This window comes from Lissotriton helveticus, chromosome 3_1 (assembly GCF_964261635.1).
Source record: "Lissotriton helveticus chromosome 3_1, aLisHel1.1, whole genome shotgun sequence".
NCBI classification, from domain to species: domain Eukaryota; kingdom Metazoa; phylum Chordata; class Amphibia; order Caudata; family Salamandridae; genus Lissotriton; species Lissotriton helveticus.
The window spans coordinates 1,197,655,845-1,197,677,806 of record NC_136061.1 but is presented as its reverse complement, the minus strand read 5'-3'; the positions used below and the strand labels follow the sequence as shown (position 1 = coordinate 1,197,677,806).

Sequence of the window (21,962 nt, the reverse complement as noted above, 5' to 3'; positions counted from 1 at the left end):
CTACAAGTTTTTCCAGATCAAATTCTAATATAGAAATACTTTTTTGAAAATTATTTCAATATGTGCCTTTCTGTTTTATTTTGGAACACATTATGAATGCAAAAGACACCAATTGCAGCAAACACCACTTAAACATTATGCTTTATTTACAATAATTTGCTTGTAAAGCCAAAATCAGTTTTGAATATTTATAAATCAAATTAGTCTAAATGTTGGTCCGGCAAATGTAGTCATACAATAACAATAGATAAGTTATTTTTCTGTCCAAATATTATAGTTTTAGCAACAAATATGGAAACAAATTAATGAACATTTGCAAGTTAGTACTCCTTTAAAGTTCATAAACATATTTCGTAGCAGTTTATCCAATGTTTGGGACCAAAATTTGCCTGATACTAGATTGATTTATGTTTTGCAAGCCAAATAACAGTCAATGGGAAGAATTGCTACCAATGTTTCCTTTAAGGCAAGGTGATATGCAATTTGTTTAAATCACACATTAGACACATCATTTGTTATTCTCTTATTGGTATTAATTAACAAAAAGCTAGTATGGTCACTGAATACACAATTTTCAAATAAATCTAGCTTAACTTTTAAAACAATGGTTGGAGAGAAATTTTAAGCCTTTAACCCCTTCGACGCTCATGACGAGCTCAGCTCGTCATGAGGTACACCTCTCGTACACTCATGACGAGCTGAGCTCGTCATGAACCGCGGGTTTTTGCGAACTGCAGCGCAGCGCGGAAATCTGCACCGCACGCATGCGGTTAAATGTTTTCATTATCTGAATTCATGATAGTATGTGGTCTATGTTTCTTGTTGTTCAGATTAGGTTTTGTGCTGTCTTATATTTTTAATAAGGTGAAAATCCATATTTCATCCCTCCCTTCCTCTCCTTAATTTATTAGTATTTTAAGCCTTAGTAGTCGTATGCATAGGTTTTAATATGTTATTCTTTGTTAAACACTGACAAGTGTACTTGAGTTTATTTTCTCTGACACATGTGGCAATGTGTAATTGGTTGTTTCAACTTGATGATTTTGAAATGATTTGTTGTCACCTATCTTTTATGTAGCTATTTCATAATCAAATTTGTTTGATAAATCTTTCAAACTTTAAAAACAAATACAGACAAGACATGAACTTCTGTAGCTATTTTAGTTCTTAGCCGTTATGTACCATTTTAAATTGGTCTAAGCTACACTTATTGAGGTATAGCCAACATGTATTTTCATACACCCACTACATTAACTTAGAATGTTTTCTTCTTATACTTTGCAGTCTTGATGACACATTGATGAATGTTCAGCTTTTTGTTTACAAAGTAATAGCATGGACACAAGTAATCTTTCAAACAGCTGCACCAACAAAACTGAGAAGTATTTATTATGCAATACTTTGCTATATATGCTTTTTAATTTCACCATGGGAAACCTAAAGTTACTATTCTACCTCATTTTATAGCGCTCTGTTTTGAGAATACAGCTTCAATCTGCTAATGCAGTCTGTTAAAAAAAGGCCCTTCACCCAGCCTTCCCATTGTTGTAGCCCAAGAGGCTCCTTTATTATACTATTTTCTTTCCAGGACAGCTGGGAGCAACATTTCCTAAAACAAAAGCCAGACCTATTTGCTTTGCCACTGCATGTTTAGAAAGTAGAGACATATTAACTTTGCCAATGCTTTTTTAAAAATCTTATTTTTCTCATTTGCATTTCTACCCTCCTATATTTCGCCTCAACCTTTGTCCCTTTTTCAACAATAGATGCCCTTTTCACCACAGTATGCCTACTTTTTGACATTTCCACACCCCTTGTTAGTCCACTTTCTATTTTTAGGTCTGGCTTAATAGCACAGCTGTTTCCAAACCTTCTGTTACTAATTCCTTACAATATAGAAAGAATGCGTTGTGGCTCATGAGAGTATTTCCCTCTGACTTCATGCTATTGGCTGTTTGGTGTATCATTTCACCTTCTAGGAGGTGCTACCATTTAAATGCATGAGGGTCTATTAAACATCTGGCAAGATAATCAATAATCACACATTTTCACACCAAGTTCTTTATTTGATGTATTCATTCTATATGGAAAACAATACATTTTTGGCACTTTTTTGCCCCCAGGGAGCAACTCCAAAAGGGCTGGTTTAAACATGCTGAACATCATTTGTGCACACAACATATGATCTGAACTGTGCATGCCAGTGCTTGCATGTGTCAGTATGTTGAAGCCAGATCTAGTGATTTTGCCATGGCTATCTTACTTGATTCCAAGAGCCCATGTCTGCCATCCACGGTCCCTTGTTGTGTAGGGATGTTGTAGTCATAGAAACACTCATTGCTTGAGTTTTAAGAAAATATATATTCTTCCAGACTCAGGATCTGATTTGAGAGATGTTTTCTTTAGTCTTTTTTTTTTGTTGTTTTTTTCTCCGTTTGTGATATCAAGACTTTGTTTTTTCAAAATTAGAAGGCACTATTTTTTATTTACTCAGAAATCACATAATAATGTATATTGGGGCATATGTATGAAACGGATTTTTAGTCGCAAACGCTGTGATTCGCAAAAAAGCAGCGTTTGTGACAAAAAATTCGCAAAACACGATGTATAAGGAAAATCGCATCACAAAAATAATTTGCGATTCCTTAATTTTGTGTAAGCATTTAACGAATCGCAAATTGCGATTCCTTAAATGCTATGTATCAAGCACCCAAGTTGTGCGATTTCTCCTTAAGAAATCGCAAATTACCACCAACTTCAAGTTGGTGGTAATTTGCGATTTCTGTCAATAATGCACTTTTTAGCATGTTTCAAAGTGCCATGTGGCGCACATACATGCCCTTGGGGCATGTATGTGCGCCATATGCGCACACATGCTCATTTCAGGGGTGCATCAGAGTGTCCTTATGACACCCTTGCACTCTTGAAATTATTCTCAATTTGCGATTCTCAAATTGAGAATCTCAAATTGAGAATTATTTCCCATTCATTCCTATGGGCCTCCTGGCCCATAGGAATGAATGGGAAGGTATTCCATAATTGTGATTTTGCAATTTTCTAATCGCAATTAAGGAATACTAAGAAATCACTAAATATTTGCGATTTCTTTAATACATCCCGTTTTGCAATTCTCAAATGGCGATTCCCAAAAATTCGCTATTTGAGAATCGCAAACACGGATGTTGATACATATGACCCTTTATTTCTAATCAAACAAAGTTAAAGTACCACTTACCTCCTCAGCTCAAAGTTTTTGTTCATAAGGTCTGCCAGTTCAGTCCAACTGTGAGACTCTATTGCTTGTCTAGTTAAAAAAAAAAAAACATTCATAAGTGGCAATTGGTACACCCATAATGTTCACAGCAAGATATTTTTCAAAAAGGGTTTCAAGTGTCATAAGAAATGCATACGTTTTCAATTTAATTTTTTATAGCTCAATTTAACTGGATAAAGAATAATGCACAAAGCATTAACATCACTTTTCAGCGAGCCAAAAATGCAATGACACGAATAAAAAAGGCCAGAGCTGATATAAGGATTAGACTGCATGGTTACTGCTGTTCTCGGAATCAGAGAACATACACAAAAATCAGCATTACAATTCAGCCATTGTGATATTTATTGTAGGTATCTGTGTAGCTATCCGTCAGTTGTTATCTTCTATAGAAATGTTTAAAATAAAGTGTATTTTGTAAATGGCAGCATATTATATTATATTTGATGGTCTTCTCCCTCCATAATACTAAAGGTTATTGCATTTTCAGGTGGGACTATTGCCTGTTCCGAGTTAACTAAATGGAACACAAATTTCCCATGGTAACCAGTCTGTAGACTTGAAAAACTCCTCTTGACTATCATAGATACTTTCTTAATTTAGCTCACTGGTAAGACTTGATCGAAATCGCAATATCAAAAGTCTTCATAGATCACTTAGGGCCATATGTATCAAGCCGTTTTGAATCGCAAAGGCCGAAATTTGCAGAATTTCGGCCTTTGCGACTCGCAAACGGCCGTTTTTCATGTTTTGGGATGTATGAAACATTCCCAAAATAAGGAATTGCAAAGTTGTGCAATTCCTTATTTTGCCATAGCATTTAGGGAATCGCAATTTTGCGATTCCTTAAATGCTATGTATGTAGCATTTTTGGCTAGCGAAATATGGTTAAGAATTCGCAAATTACCACCAACTTTTAGTTGATGGTAACTTGCAAATTCTTCAAAAAATGCATATTTTGGCATTTTTTAAGGTGGCATGTGATGCACACACATGCCCATAGGGCATGTATGTGCGCCATATGCACACACATGTACATTTCAGGGGTGCAGCAGGGTGTCTTTGAGACACCCCTGCACCCTTGGAATAATTCTCAAATTGCGATTAGCAAATTGCGAATTCGCAATTTGAGAATTATTTCGCAATCATTCCTATGGGCCTCCTGGCCCATAGGAATGCATTGAAAATGATTCCTTAATTGCGAATTTGCAAAATGCGAATTCGCAAATAAGGAATAGTAAGGAATCGCTAAAAAATAGCGATTTTTTTCATTCATACCATTTTGCAATTCCTAAATAGCGATTCCTTAAAATTCGCTATTTAGGAAATGCAAAATAGTTTTGTTGATACATATGGCCCTTAATTTGTTAAGTAACAGTGTCAGGAGAAATATTTATCCTATTAGTTTTGAAAATATTGATACATTAGGTGGATTGCAAAGCAAGGAAGCATTGGTTTTCCATCAAAAATGTTGCCGGGGCTATAACAAGCTGAAGGGAGCTGGGGTTCAATGTATCAATGCATTTTCTGGTTACAAAGTCTGGGTATTACAAACTCACAAGCTTTGCAACTGTAAAATGCAAGGACGCAGTGTATCAAAGGGCTTTCCAACAGGGCGGGGGACTTAAAAGGCACATTCCCTCTTAATTCAGAGTTGCAATGAAATGAATGAATGGTTTTTGACCACAACTGAAATACTCCTGGAGTCAGCACAGGGGCAAAACCTTTTAATCTGCCTCCCCACAGTGTCAGAAATACTTTCTGTTGCAAGTGGATGGGAGAATGCAGACTGGTTCAAGGACGGATCACATCCTCCCCTAGACTGACACAAAAAAAACATTGCTGGTATCTAGTGAGCGTTATGGTCCCCTGTGGGGTGGGCAGGTTTGGTATGCAGACACACCCTGCTGCCCCCAATTGGGTAGAAAACGCCCGGTTGGGGGTGTACGGCTGATGCCAGGGCAGGTTCCACCCACATCATTCTTAGTTTAAAACAATTATACCCTGGTGGTTAGAGGTCTTTCTACACTCTGGGGAGGACAGAAAGACAGTCCAAGTCATGGCGGAAGGAGGCAGCCAGGTGTATCACCATCCCATATGTCTTTCAAAAAGCTTTCCCAGGTGTCTAATAGATTTCTGCCCACAAGCAACAGACAAATTAGTGGAGAGGGGTGGCCCTGCGCGAGAACCACCCAACCGCCCATCATTTCCTTTTTTTCCAAATATGTTTCCTGGCTTTCTGCAAACTCTGGGGGTAGGGAGTAAGCAATTTAATATGCAACCCAGATGGGGGCAGAAAGATTATGTAAGGCATGTTGGGGAGGGGTGACCCAACGTCGGGACGGACCATTTCCCCCCTGCATTCCTTTTGCAATCATTTTGGCTGGTGTCAAGTAGGTTTACTGTCGCACAAGTGTGGAATGATCCAGGGTAATGCCCCAATCTGGCCCCCTTGGGGACAGAAAGACCAATATTGCCATGATGGCGGGCTATGCGATTTACCACTGGAGCACCACAGGAAAAAAACATGCCTTGTGGCACTATTGATGCAGCCCTGCTGTATCCCCAAGCAAGATCCATTAGGGATAAGTAACATTGGAAAGGGAAGAGTCTCGTTATTCAAATTATTGTGCTACCATTGTGATTAGTGTTAATAGAACTGAGCTCTGACTCCAAGCATCACAGAAGTTAAAAACAGAAGACGCATAAAAGGCTCCTACTCTCACTTTCAGTTGTGTTGATGTCAGCACACCATGTATGTTGATCTTTATTTACAAAAAATAGTGCCATCATTCAGAGGAATATCTTCTCAAGCAGCCCGAGATGAGGGCCTGCTCTGGGTGTGAGGACATGGCCTCTACATCCTATGCACAGTAAACATACTGCAGAACACATAGTGGACATGTCCTTAGCACCAAAAGGGTTACTGGTCACCTGTTTTATTAAATGCATTGCTTTTTTAGGTTACTTTGGATTTAGTGGATTTTCCATTAATCCTTCAACTAGCCATACATTTGTTTTCTTAAACAAGACAAAATAAAGAAACCTTATCAGTACTGTCACAAATATCAAAATCAAATGTAGTGAAAGAGGGTACATTTTCACTTGTATGAAGAAATTATACAACTCCGCTCCAACACCTGTTTGGCAGCATTTAGAGTGCTTCTGAGACTGTTTATTATTTGTTTAATTGAATACTCATACTGAACCACAATAAGTATTGTAGGGATTCTGCACATACACAGAACTATGCGCAGGATTATGGGTCCACGGTGTATAGGGGCCAAGCCTTCCCACCACCTTAGTGCCCACGAGCACATGACCAACTAGCTATAGTGTCTCACTCACTCTACTAAACACTCACAGAGAAGCAAATGATTAGACACCCGAGAACATAACACTCCAGTCTCTCTCAGGAATTGCGGTAACGAGGCAAAACCCTTTCGCTCGCACTCATGTTTTTTGTCCACAATAAAGTCTGACCGAGACACAAAAGAGTTTAGAATATTTATTTGAACTATTGTGCTCTATAATGCAGTATACATGCCACAACAAGCAGAAGAATGCATAATACCAATTTTGCCAGCGTAGCAACAAACTGGGGTGAGTAAAAGTATGATAGATTTAACCCAGATCTTTTGACTGGGGGTGAATGTATTGATTTGTTCTGCATTCCGTATATCAACTGTGTGTCTTTAGCATAGCAACAAGGCCATATATCATAACAGGAGATGTCATAATGAAAATACAATGGAGAGAAGACAGTTCAGCCTAACCTCCCTCCCCTTGCTAGGAATTGGTATTATTATATAACAGAAGATCTCTGGGTTTTGTCAGTAGACCCCATACCTTAGTGCCTAGATGGAATATCTACATCACAGGAACCGCATTGCTCTTCTCCCTGGAAAGGTCCCTCTACAAGTGTGTGTTTTTCATGCATGCATCCCCGTAATATCAAAATGCTAGTCTGCCAGCAGCTGCAATGATTGGTATGTTGTGTCTAAGTGCTCGGGCCTGACCAGAACAGAACAACAAGGGGCATTGTTTATCAACCTTGCTCACAATGTTCAGACTAAACTCCACAAACAGGCAGAGAACGAACACAGCAAACAGTTCCCATGTGAAAAGTATGGACAGAGACATTGCAAAATAAAAGGAGCTAGTAATGTGTGCAAAGCTGAATCGTGGCTGAAGGGCTCATGTTAACATAGTGATGTCAACAATGTCCCCACCGGCCACGTGACATAAGAAATATAATATTTTCTCCTCAAAAAGTCTCTTGAGTTGTTTATTATTGGGATGGCCTTTGCCTCTAGACAGTCTTACAGACACAAAGAAACTGGAATTTAAATGTCTCTTTACGTTAACACTATACATTTATTAAAATGCAAATTCCATTGGTTTCACTTGATTTAAAAAACAAATTGGTTTATAATTGATAAGCTGAATGTGATTTGAAGAATTGGAAATCTTGTTTTCTAAAGAGTGCAGGAGATTAACCATAATTTTGCTCATTTACACTTTGGAATCGATGGCTCCAATTCATGTTTACTCACCACCAACAAAATTAACTGAAACTATGGAAATTTGTGATTTAAAAGAGAAATATGGAAAGAAAAAAAGAACATAGACATGTTGGAGTATGAACTTCACCAATTTACTTAAAGTCCAAAAGCACAAAAGAAAATACTTTATTTGACAAAATAGTTATTTTGACTACATGTCGAGGTTACACAACAGAGGGCGTGATTTAGATCTTGGCAGGACTCCAGTCGTCCCTCCGCAGCAGAGTTTACAAGTACTTTGTTCAGCTAACGATTCCCAACCACCATATTTAAATGTGGGCCGGCTGATCCTCTATCCACCTTTTTCTGTTACGTTAGCCGTTACCGCTATCGAAGCAGCAGACTCCTCTGCTGGCTAACATTACTCTGTCAGAGTGGTGGGACTGCACCGAGCCTCTGTAGATTTTACAGTTGTGTTGGCGCTGTCCTCGTGGCTGATTGCCACTGGAGGGATTCCATCATGGGACATGTTCAACATTGTACTATTCCTGTGGTTTTTGGATGGATGCTAGGATCACACACCTGATGTGTTTTGGCTAATTGTTTGCTAGCATCACACACCTGACTTGTTTTGGCTAATTGTTTACACCTGCATACCACACTATCAAACACACTCCACTTCAGACTATGAACCCTTGTTATTCCACTACAGCAGAACCTTGTTCATGAGCACTTTTTCAGTGAAGTCGGTGGTTTGTTGGCCTTCTCTGTTTCTTGTTAATTTTGTCTCATTTTCGAATTATTATCTTGTGGGTTATTAAAATAATTTCAGTTTATATTTTTCACCGGCACATCACCCCTATCCCCTGTCGCCCAGTCTGCACTGAGTGAGAAGTCAATTGACCTCTTACGCAGCATCTCTATAGGCTAGACTGCGATAGAAAATGGCATTCAGGACCTTATGTGCCAAATGCAACAAATGGTTGCATTTCTGGATGCCATTCACAGTTCAAGTCTGGCATGCAGAGATTGCCTGCCAAAACAGCAGCCTCCTCACTCACCTCAGCCTTCCAACCAGTCCAACCTTCTGCTCCCCAACTCGGGTCCCTTCCTCAACCCCAATCCAAACTCCTACCCTAATCCCAAGCACACTCATTTTTTTGCAGACACCCACAACAGGCACAAGCAGCACAATCACATACACACATAAACACAAACACACAAAGAAACACAAACACACAAAGATACACACACTATTGAAATGACACCCACAAGCACAACACCCACAACCACAACGACCACCACACCCACCACCACACCCACGCCCACAACCACACCCACACCAACAACAACAACTACACAAGCTACCACAACACACATCAACACTAAAAAAATATTAATGAAGAATGTGTGTAATACTTATTCTTACTCACATTTATGACAGTAACTATTACAATTCCTTAAATTACATGTTTGAGCAGTCCAAACATTAGTAATACAAAAATATTTTGGTACAAGCATTCCCCATGATAAGGGACACTTACACCAAAAATACAATTGTTTTTGTGTTTTTATGTGTCAATACAGGTGTGTTTATTTTAACTTAATAAGTGACAAAAATAAACAATTGCAGTAAACCTTGGAAAAAACAATACAGCAAATGCACAAGACAAGGGGAAAGGACACATAAATATTGACAATGATTCAAGTTTAGAACTAACATCATAAATATCGACAATGATTCAAGTTTAGAACTTACATTGATTTTACTTTTATTTAAAATATATATATTTTACCTTTAGTGCAATTAATACATTATAATAACTTTAACTTATCCAAAATGTGTATAATCATATGTTTGAAATTTGATAGTTTACAAAAAATAATTCAACACGCCGCTATGAACTCAATACGAATTTTGATTAATGTCAAGTTTTGTGTGCCCTAAACTGTCCATTATCACGAAGGCAATTTGAACCAAATTTTTAAATAACACCCATTATTCATAGAGGTGTGTTTCTCTACATTTCTGAAACTACATAATTATAACACATATGCATAAAAAAATATTGTTCATAAAAGAGATTTAAAAACGCACGAGTCCAGAGCTAATGTATACAGACAATTCAAAAGGAAACAAGTAACAAGAAGCTTACCTTTGATTATGCTGCTGCCAGGGTTGACTTGCTTCGCGGTCAAGTAGCAGCAGCAAAGGAAGGACTAGTACGATCGGGGTCATGGCGGAAAAGGAAATGGAAACAGTAAAAAAGGTAAGCTTTTACCTTGTATGCCTACGGAACCACCAACTCAGTAGGGGAGGTTTAATTGCCAGTTATGTCGGAGGGAAGGCACAACGTGATTGGCCTGGTGGAAATATTGGGGACGCCCGTTTGTCAGAGGGGTGAGAGGGACTGCAACCTCCAGCTTGCCTTGTGGCTCCTGCCACCAATGTGGTCACGCAGCCTGCACGCGTGCCAGGAGGTGCCTAAATTCACTTTTGGGCTCCCGCACCGCGGGACGCCCGTTTGTCGGAGGGGTGAGAGGGACTGCAACCCCCAGCTTTCCTTGCAGCCTTTGCCGCCAACGTCGTCACGCAGCCTGCACGTGCGCCAGGAGGCGCCTAAGTTTACTCTGGGGCTACCACAGTGCGGGATCCGCAAGGGCATGGCCGGGAAAGGGGTGGGTCCGTCAGAGCGTCACAAAGGCTGGGCCACCCCTCTTTCGCCCACTATCCAGAAGTCAATTTGGGTAAGCGCAAACATCCATACAGCTCTGACCTGGTCAAGGCAAAAGCTAAAGTACCTCGAAATTGTGTCTCTATTATCTCGTACTTAACAACAGCTGTGGGTGCTCATTGACAGTAGAGGTGGTAAATCTGGTCAGGATTGCATCTACTCACCCAAAAATGTCCCCCGCTAAAAAAGGGAGGAAAAGATGCACAAAAACTGCCACAGTCATGGCTGAACCTTCATCGCGCCTAGATCGGGGATGGATTCTGGACTTCGATCAACTATCATATCCTGCTGTGAGATCAATTGTGGGTGACCCTCTTTCAGTCGCGCCTGGCACCTCTTTTTGCAACACTCTTGGAGGACATAGCCAAACTTGTTAAGACAATGGTAGAAGGGCTTTCGGGGAAAATGTTGCGAACAGAGACTCAATTGATGGAACTGAACACTAGGGGTGTGGTTAAAAATACGTATGATGCCATGAAATATTTTAGCTCTACTATAATTGCAGTGAAATGGTTTGTAAATCGGATGTTTGTAGTGCATAAGAGTAATATTTTAAAGAATTTTGCATATGCTTCGTTTAGAACATCAAAAGGATGGGGATTTTTTATGAGGAATTTTTATAGTGTATAAGATTATCCCAAATGAATTTTGCATATGTTTTAATGTTGTTCTTACAAGATTTTTTGTAGTGTACTTTTATGGTTTTTATTAACCGAATTAAGTCATTATAACTGACTGACTGACTGACTGTCTGTGCTCCCTCTGACCGCCACTTTTTCTTATGGAACCGTTGATGCGGCTGGAAAAATACAGTGGAGTTAGGGGGAATCTGACAGACTATCATCCATATACCCAACAACATATAAATAGAGCAGGCGGACCGCCTAGTAGGCAGGCTGAGATACCGATGGAAAAGTGACGAGGGACCAGATCTGCCAAGATCTAAATCAGGCCTAGAGTTCTTACACTCAACACAGAAAGTGAAATCAAGACATACTTAGCTTGATCTGTGAGATCAGCAAATTTCTTCATTGTTTCCAGAACTATTGGATCTCCTTCAAAACAAAGCAAAATAAGTTACAATTCAGTTCTACACAAATTAAAGACTGTAATTCTAAAATCAATAACATATTATGAACATTTGCAAGGAAAAAACATTTAATTTAACATGCATAGTTTCATAACAAAGTCCTCATTATGTATTGAAAGTAAATCCTAAGTCAGGTATAAAAGTTTAGTAGGAACACACCCTCATATTTTGCCCAAACAATCTTGATAAAATGTGAATCCCAGTATCTTGGGAGAAATGCTGAAGTGCTCAAGCTCTGACTTCTTCAGTTATTTCTGATTTCTAGGTGACAACCACAAAGGGTAGCTAATACTGATCCATAGGAAAAAATAATTCTGGGGTTCAGTATTTTGTCAAGTCGGAGATACCAAACTCATTACCACCTGAAGTGTAATGAGGGACCTAAAGTCTAGGCAGTTAAACACAGTTATTCTCCAAGTACTAGTTTGTGTATCCTAACACTGCTTAATAACTAAATTTAGCATTAGCAGTTACACTTTCAGCACGGTCAGGATCTCTCCTTAATATTTATCAAACTAATAAATCCATGTTGAAGGTGACTATTTTTATTTGTTAAATGTTTTGTTATTCTGTGACGACTTTGCACAGTCACATGCAGAACCTTAGCACCAAGCAGGAGCAATGTTATAAGAAATTATGTAATATATGAAACACAAGAGCTAGCTTTGATTACTAAGGGGATGGGGTAAACCAACAAGCCACAACAATGTTGTTCCCAAACTAGGAACCACTGAAAAGTGATATGGGTTGAAAAATGTAAAATGCAAAAATTATCAAACTTAATTTAAAGTTTCAGAGTAAATATTACTAAAAGTGTTTTTTGTAATTCCAAAAATAAATGAAATGAAGTCTCAGTATTCATACTGCAAGGCATGACGTGGGGTACCTGATTAGACAAAAATTAGGTGGTATCCTGATGTAATAAAAGGAGAACTTAAAAACAGCCTACAGAATTGATTATACATTGGAGATGTTCCAATATGTCTGGAATCGATGTGTATTACAATGGTCTTTGAATACACTCCGTTTTAAACTGGCATCTGTAGAATATTTTTGGGAGAGGTGATGCACCAACATTAATATACAGTCTACCAAGTTTGGTGTACTTTTCCCTTTAAGCTGTGGCAAATCTTGCTTTCATTAATCCAGGAAATTGCTAGTCCTGAGGAAGGTGGCAAATAATCAACTCTACAGAAGCAATGTGTCAACACATTTTCTCAAGATCAATGTTTACACAATGCACTGTTTCAACTTCATGAATATGACATTTGCTATCAGGCATTTATATATTTTTAACAGTATCCACATTGAGTATTTGTAAAGATATAAGACAATCTAGTTACACAGAGGAACACATCTGAGATTATATTTTATGTGTGTTGGTATTATGAAAACCCTTTTACTGTGAACATTTCAAACAAGGTTTTGTGATTTGTACATTGTGAGTTTTATATTTTCGAACCAATAAAACTTTGCAAGAGGTCCTTATTCAGGGGACAACATTTTAGTGATGTGATGTGAACAGCATTTTTAATCTCTTAAAATTTATTGCAGGCTCACTTTTAAATTTAAGAGCACCTTTATTTAAAGTACCCATTCCATCTTGTTTCTCATCGTTGTTCTCTATGTTTCTCATTTGGGACATTTTTAAAGACTAAAATTGTATTTAATTTCTATTTTAGTAAAGTGAGCCATTAACAGCCAGGAACCTTATTTTAACTACAAGTTCAAGATTGTTTTGCACTGCCTGATTGTGCACAGTACATTAGATGGGAATGGCAAATGTACACTAAAAATGTTTTACCATTAATACATGTTTCAATTTAATATTAACAACAACCCAAAACTGGCAAAATATTCTACCTTATTTAAGGCAACTATCCATTCTGAACCATTATTGAGTTTCGGAAACAAAGCAGTTGGTCTGCTAATTCTTGTTTTATTAAAATTAAACAAAACTAGAACAGAACAGGCCTCTTAGGTTGACTAATTATGTAAATGTTATTTCAATACACCCACAATAGTATTAAAATATTCTTCACTAGTACAGAGGGTGTGTATGGGCTCAAAAGTGATCTTGCTGTAACGGGCAGATTACTGTGAGGTGCTATACATTATTTAGCATTTAAAACTGGCTCCATAAATAAATATCAACCAGACTTAATGATTCCAATAACCGCCAGACTGACCTATAAAAAATGTATATGAAAATTAGTTTTGAAATCATTGTATCAGATTCTGAAATTTTACTCAGTACTTAAAAATTCACTTGCAGCAAGTGGGCCATTAATCTGTGAAGCACGGGCTTGCTACCTGAATAAAACATAATCTTGTTAAGTTATGACACATTTTGCTGAGATAAGCTACCCAACCCTCTTTCTAGCTTTGACACATGCAGGATGTGTTTCCTCAAAGAAATGCTTGATAGGTTCAAGCAACACTAATCAAGATTAAAGTCAAGAACACAGAACCATTAAACGTCCAAACAGATTAATAAGAATCAAGAAACATGTACTAATAAAAATGACACAAATACAGTAAAAAAACAGATTAAGGAAAGCATATGTATCAATTTAGAAAGTTTGCATGCAAAAATAATAAAGTCAATGGCAAAGTTTAAATTAAAGTCAATGTACCCAGTAGACCAAACCCTAGGCATGTTTTCTGATGGACCGTGATAGAGTGAAGGTCAAGAAAGCCTTGTCACACGGGTCAAAGGTTTTACCTAATAATTATGTTACATCTTTATTCCAAATTACTTACACCAGGACAATTCAAGATACTCAAAACTACAGAGCTCCTTTAAAGACAGACATGCTGTCGTCAAACTCCAGCTGAAACCTTCAGTTTTGGCACAAACAGCTCCAAAAGGAACACAACTGCCCTTCATAACAATTAAGAGTGCTTTGTCATAGGGATGAAGTTCTCGCCTTTCTCTCGAGCCAAGTCATGTGTTGGAGCTTATTCTTTTTGTGATTATGAGATTTTTCCAGTGGTAAAAGGCAGGAGACTGTAGTTGAAGAAGACTCCATTGGATCAGATACATCTTGGGGGCAATCTCATTGTAGCCGCAAATTGCGATGGAAAAAGAAGAAAGGATTCTCTTTAAGTTTCCTCTCAGATTAGCCTACTGAAAATATTGATCTAGCATCTCTTCCTGATTGCAGAACCCCTTCCTCTCCTGCTGTTGGCAGAGATGAATGTCCGGGTGGCCTCTCGATGAAAAGCTTCTGTCTTTTGACCTCGTTCTGGCATCTCAATGTCAAACACATGCTGCTGCTCTAGTCCTATTTATGATAACATCTGTAATTGCACCCTCCTAAACTGCCCCTATCAACCAAGTGTTCAGTGATTTCTTTAAAATGCTTTTCAGGACTTTAGTAGCTGGAGTATTGTTCTGTGACCGCTCACCTATTCCTATCTAATAGGGATGGAAACGACTGCTACTGGAGGGAAGGAGAAGCCAAAAGAACTGGGTTAAGGCTTCTAGGCTTCCCGGTTGCACAAAGTAAGATTTTTAAATGTTACCTTTCCATTACAGATATCACAAATCTACTTTCACTACTGAACTTGATTTTTGATAATTAGGACAGAGTGACTTACACTTTTATTCATAATCATTATTTATAATCAGAAAATTGGGTGTAACCAATTATTCCTAATTTTAGGGAGACACAGCACAGGCACTGTAACACTAAAGGGCACAATCAGTGAACAGACCTCAACACCAGACAGATTCAATCCAATAAAGAGAGTGGCTCACTAAAAAAAAGGTACTTTGCTTAGGTTTCATAAATACAATCTGCACAGGGCTGAACTGGCCGTAGTGGGCACCAGGCGTTTTCCCGGTGAGTCGTGGGGGGTGGGGCCAGTTTTTCAGCTGTAGGGGCCAGTTTTGCAGCAGTGCTGCAATATCGCCCCCGTAACAAAATAAAAGCAGAAGCAGTGCTTGCAACTAGAGCTTCTCAGTGCAACTACCCCCTCACTACCCCCCTCCCCTCGGTCAGTCGATTGGAATTGCCAGGGCTGGTTTCTCTGCCCAGTCCGGTAGTGGATCTGCAGAACAAAGCCTACTGCTCAGGTTTTACAACGCATTGTATTATAACCTTACCATTGCTATTACGATTAATCATGTGTCCCAGTCTCAAAATGTAAATTGTTTGGCACCATATTCCATTTTAAAACTAATGTTATGTGCAATGTTATTTAGAAAGCAAGACAATATTATGTGTAATTGGTATTCAAATGTTATCAAGTTGATATTAATCAACCAGCAATGTGAACCATGCATGGGGATGATTCTTCAGAACCAGCACACAGATATATTGGCATGGGAAGAGTGATTACTAACTCCATGACTCTTCTCTGGTTTGCAGGAAAAGAAGCCATCATTAAAGGGAAAGCTAATGTTAGGTAAAACAAAGACTACCCTATCTAGCTGCTTGTTATATTTATGAGTATACATTAGGATCTAAAATTAAACAATACACCTAGAATATGTTAACCATGTTTATATGTTACAGACATTTAAAAGGACACCACAGTAACTGTGTTCACTTTGTGATGGCTTTCCCATGAAAGATCATTTAATCACCATAGCTTGTCTGTAGTGACAGACAGAATGAGCCAGTTCTGAGACTCAAGGTGAAATTCAAATTATTTTACTTTAATTTTTAAAGCATTTTTCATTACAAGCAGACCAATTCTAAACCACTGCACAATAACCAAATAAATATTACTATTAAACAGGAACAGCAAAGAAAGAGGAAAAGGACGATAATTAATTAGATTATCCTACCTGATTAGGCATGTGCTATTACTAGTTTTTCAACGTTATTTGAAAAGACTGGTTTTCAATGATTTGCAGAAAGGTATTAATTAAAATTTAGTAAGAATGTATTTCAGTTAAGCGTTCTATGGTGACACAGTAGAACAACTTAGAGGATTATTACCTCCTTTGCAAATCTTTGGAGTAAACGAGTAGCTCAAAACAGCAGATTTGCTTTAACGAGATACTAGTGTTTCCTAACTGACAGTCCTAAACAATGTGTAAATGTGGATTCACAGATAAAATGTTATTAAGTGTCATCTTCATCTAATTGGATTTTTTCTGGACACAGTTCCCATAACTCAAAATGACAACAACTTCCCCTTTGCCATCAGAACTGAAGAATGTGGTGGTCGGACTAGCTTTTCCATTTTGCAAGGAATTATGTTATGAAAAAGAAACTCGATCAAGCCATGTTTTGAAGGGTTGGCTCAATTGCTCACTGGGTAAGGGCGGGGAAAGAAACTCTTCATTACCAGGCCTTACTAGCTTTGTTTTGTAATCTCTATTTGAACGTTGTTTTGCAGAATAACTTTTGATAGCATTAAAAGTGTGTGATGTTTGGTTGCTGGGAATCTAATAACATTTCAGTAAGGAGGAAACTGGGGGCGGCCACCCACACCTGATCTCCTTGTATTGCAATCTGGCAATGTTGTGATCCTATGTCCACTGTGATGTCTTCCTGAGGGTATGGTTGTAATTCCTTTTTGTAGAGTTCCTGCACTACATGATAGAAGCCCTGCTTATCCTGGGCTTCAACATCGCCAAGCTGCCTCAGAGATAACATGGTCGGGTTGCAGTGCTGAAGTCCCAGATTGCAACACCTTTCTCTTGGGGCACCCTCATCAGTAAACTCGTCCCTGTACCGATTCTTATGGGAGATCTGCCATACAGGGGAGGTGAGGAGCTGCTCACTGGGGTAACGTTGCAATTGGTGGCTCCCCTTGCCAGCTGTCAACAGAGTATGACAGATACTGATCGTATCACTCCCATTACCGCTAATGCTGAGGTCATGGGGAGAAAACACATTTTATTGACTGAGGGGAGACCTGGGTAGCACATGGGTAAGGAAGTACCTACGGCAGGTACTAGCAGTCTGAATTCAATATATTTGCTGGAACCTAATAGTATCCCACTTTATACTGAGACCACAAAGTTGATCCAGAGAAATGACATTGTTATACCAGGGAGCGTGAGACAGAGAAGATACAGAGTCTGAGGAGCTAGAAAAAAGTACCCATCAGCCCACTCAAAAGTGGAATCTCGTCATCTGGGTTTGTTTGTGTTGGAGAATGGTGTCCTGTAGGCTCCTCCTCAGAGAGAGTTTCTGAGGTTACCTAATTTCGGACCCAATGATCAAACATTCAACCAACGGATGACAGTATGTGAGCAGAGGGGGCAAAAGTTGCAGTGCTCAAAAGAAGAACACAAGAAGGAAAATGATCCCCGTGATTTAAAAATACCTACGTTGATGTCATAAGAAACTTTATTAGGTCTGACCATCAATGTGGTATGGTTAAAAGCAGTGTACCGATAGCATGCAAGGAATTGCTATCCACCATGTATGTTAATGGGTCGATACCTAATAAAGTTTCTTATGACATCAACGTAGGTATTTTTAAATCACGGGGATCATTTTCCTTCTTGTTTTCTTCTTTTGAGCACTGCAACTTTTGCCCCCTCTGCTCACATACTGTCATCCGTTGGTTGAATGTTTGATCATTGGGTCCGAAATTAGGTAACCTCAGAAAAACTCTCTCTGAGGAGGAGCCTACAGGACACCATTCTCCAACACAAACAAACCCAGATGACGAGATTCCACTTTTGAGTGGGCTGATGGGTACTTTTTTCTAGCTCCTCAGACTCTGTATCTTCTCTGTCTCACGCTCCCTGGTATAACAATGTCATTTCTCTGGATCAACTTTGTGGTCTCAGTATAAAGTGGGATACTATTAGGTTCCAGCAAATATATTGAATTCAGACTGCTAGTACCTTCCGTGTGTTCCATTGTCAGTTTGGGGGACTAGGTACTATTTGGTCTATAAAAACATTTCCCCTCGGACCCTCCATCACTTCTTTTGTTTTTTTGTCTTAAGGAAGTACCTATTCTTACATGAGCACCCCAAGTTTTTGGACAGATGATGATGTGTTTCTGTCTCTGAGAGTGCAGTGAGGCCTGCTAACCAAGCCAGAGTGCCAGTGCCCTGACCCTTCAAAGTATACATTTGATTGCCTTATACCCAATTGATGTAACTTTACTTACAAGTTCCTCATATATGGCACCAGGGGTACTCAGGGCATATAAGGGCCTCCAAGTTAAAGTGTCCCACGAGGGCTGTAGCACTTTTTGTGCCACCCTGGATATGATAAAATGAAAACATGTTTCCCAGCCTGCCATTGCACATAGCTGCGCAGTTTTCACTCGACTTTGCCTTTTAAACTACTGGCTTAGCCCAAGCCTCCATTTTTAACATAAATGTCATCCTTACAGCAGGTCTATTGAGTCCTAAGGCAGAGTGCTATATATTAAAAAGTAGGACATGTATTTTTATATGTAAAAACACCAAATTGTGGTTTTTACCGTAGAAAAGCTAGTAGCCCCATTGTATGTACTGGGTTGCACGCTGACAACTCAGCTGTGCTATCTTCTGAATAGTAAAGTTGGTACTTCAAGGTATCAAATTAATCATTACATTAAACTCGACTTGAAGTCCAAGTCGAATTTAATGTAAATTATAAAGAAATGCAGCTTTTAGAAAGATGCAACTACGTTGTAAAAGTGTTCCAGTGGCCACGTGCAAATGTTGGCGGGAGCCTGCACATCTCCCCTGGCCCCCGTGTCGGCATAGGTGTGCAGGTGCACGCCACACCACAAACAAGTTGCGAGTGAATGGTCCGCTCTGTTGTTGTCACGTGTGACCCTAACCGACGCCAAAATGGGTCGGTTTGATGATCAAGGTAGAATCTTGCTTTGTTATGTATGGTGTGACTGATTACTTGAATTATCTGCACACATTGAAGAATCAGTCAGGCAGTAGTGTAGGTTATTTCTTCTTCACTCCTGATGAATTGCCAATAGACCCCTTAGGGGCTAGAGTAGGCATGAACCATGTTGATCTCACATTTTAGAAACTAAGCACGACTGCTCTTTAGGACTATTGTATCCCACACTAGCAACACTGATTTTAATTAGGTTAGTGAGCTACACTAGTAAAATGTACTCAAACCCAGCATCACTATTTTAATCATCCTTTTAACACAGTAGTCTTCACACCCCACATACCCACACTTATCAGATGGCATAACCAAAAGATCTTTGATAAAGAGCCCCTTCGCGGGTGTCCATTGGGCATTGCAGCGCCGGCCCGACTAGGAGCCTGCCCAGATGATGAAGCATGACACCTCTCGGGGTGTGTGAGGGCACTTGCTCCTATTGGAGCATATTCCACTGACCTGACAGACTATTAGCATTTTTACCTTGTCCAAGGAACTGCACATCCTTGCATCTAAGCCATTGAATAAGGGAGCACGTGTGCTGGACCTAAACAATAGCTCCCGGTTCCAGTTATTTAAATGATGGGTTTATAAAATACTCTGCAGTAAACTTTTATTGTGAGTCCAATGTGCCACTATGTACCAAAAACTGTTTATTTTCCTTCACCTTACTGCCTCGGTGATACCGAGCTACTTTTTGTCATCCAACTTCCTCTTTGCTAACATAAATGATTTTTTGTATGCACCTCTGGCAAGTCTATGGTATCACTATTCTTCTAATTGTGGAAACCAATGCACATTTTGCATCTTTACAATCCTCCATAAACCAGGGCATATTTTAGTAATATTTAAGATAGGACTTGGTCCTTTGGAGAAGTGAATTTGGAGGCAGATGAAAAACTCTTCATGTGCACTAAGAATACATTGCACTACAATACGTTTTGCAAACTTGCTGCACAAACTCCATTCAGTCAGCTACATTCGTATACTACATTGCTTATGACTCTCGATGCTCCAAGAAAGACTTCCACTTTACTGCTCGCCTATTGTTTGTAAGGACAGTTCCCTCCAATCAGCTGGCAAAGATACAACTGCCAAAGAGAAGCATATCTCTTCAAATTCGGGTTGAGGGAATTAGGACCATTTTCAACATTCACTACAATAGCCGTACCTATGAAATCCTTCCATAGCATAAGATCTAACATAGGGGTCGATTAGGATTGCGGTGAATCCGCATCCTCTGGGCCGGCAGAAGCCACCGCCGGCCCGGAGGATGCGGATTCACCGCTGCGGTACCTGAAAAGACCCCCCGCCACATTAGGATGGCTGGGGGGTCATCGGCGGACGGGAAGACCGTCCACCGCCTTTCCGCCGCGGTCGCCTTCCGACCGTGGCGGAAAAGCTCTAATATGGTGGCGGTGTCTATCAGACACCGCCACCATATTAGGATGTGCTCCAGGACATGTCTTTCCGCCACGGAAAGGCATACGGTCTTTTCTTTGGGGGCCCGTTGCGGGCCCCCAGGGTGAAGGGGGCTTGGGGGGTGCACATGGGGGTTACCTATGGTACCCCGCTGCATTTGCATGCACAAAGCGGCAGGCACCGCGCGGTGCCTGCCGCTTTGTGCATGTGAATGCAAAAGATGCATTTTTAACCTTGCGGCGGGTTCTGCTTCAAGCAGCACCCGCCGCAAGGTTAAAGATACGGATTGTGACTGCCAGGGTGGCGGTCACATCCTAATTGCACCGGAGGGACCGCCGCTGCCCCTGCGGACGGTCCCTCCACCTTGGGGGTGGAGGACGGACGCAGGTCCGTCCGCCATCCTAATAGGCCTCATAATGTAATAATTCCTGCTCGTTTGAAATTGTCTATTGTAAGTATGCAGACCACTCGCATCAGAGCGAGTGCATCTATTACAGGATTTAAGTCCAAGTGACATGGTTAAAGCATTTAGTTTGATCGACATTGTAGACAAATGTTTTATGGGAGGCAATTGTAAAGCAGGGATATCCCATAATTCATCTTTAACAGAGAAAATTGAGTTTTCTAAAATATCCAGAGGTTCATAAGTATTATTAAAGTCTCCTGCAATCATTATGTGGCCCCTATCATTAATGTTTTCAAAAATGCTTCTAAATGTCTGAATGTTTCAGAACCATTGCTACCCCTTGTTGTACAAACTATAAACATTATGTATATATAAAACTCGTTTGACCAGAGGCAGATTTAATACAAATGCCTAGTATATCATGAAAGTCAATATCAACAGATTTCATTTCTCCTACAAGGGCAGTTTTTATCCAAATTGTAAGGCCTCCCCACCCCCCATATAGTTGTGCCAACCTCTTCGACAGTGCATCTGTATTGTAGTTCATTAAACCGGAATCAAGCACAAGATTCAGACACCAAGACTCCCGGAAGATGCAATTATCAAATGTATCTAAGAACTCGAACCAGTCAGGGTTGACTACTTTAGATAGCAACCCAGCTATTTTCCAGAATAGGATGCTCACTGTATTTGTATCACAAGTAATAG

At 39.7% G+C, this 21,962-nt stretch overlaps 1 protein-coding gene across 1 annotated transcript in view; it reads right to left on the bottom strand.

The window, feature by feature from the left end:
- Positions 1-21,962, bottom strand: part of LOC144823367 (uncharacterized) — an 888,205-nt gene that overhangs the window by 27,525 nt on the left and 838,718 nt on the right. The window contains exons 19-20 of the mRNA XM_078681837.1: positions 11,512-11,569; positions 3,236-3,304 (exon numbers count right to left, since the gene is read on the bottom strand). Of these exons, the coding sequence (XP_078537963.1) occupies positions 3,236-3,304; positions 11,512-11,569 (127 nt within the window). The remainder of the gene's footprint in view (positions 1-3,235; positions 3,305-11,511; positions 11,570-21,962) is intronic.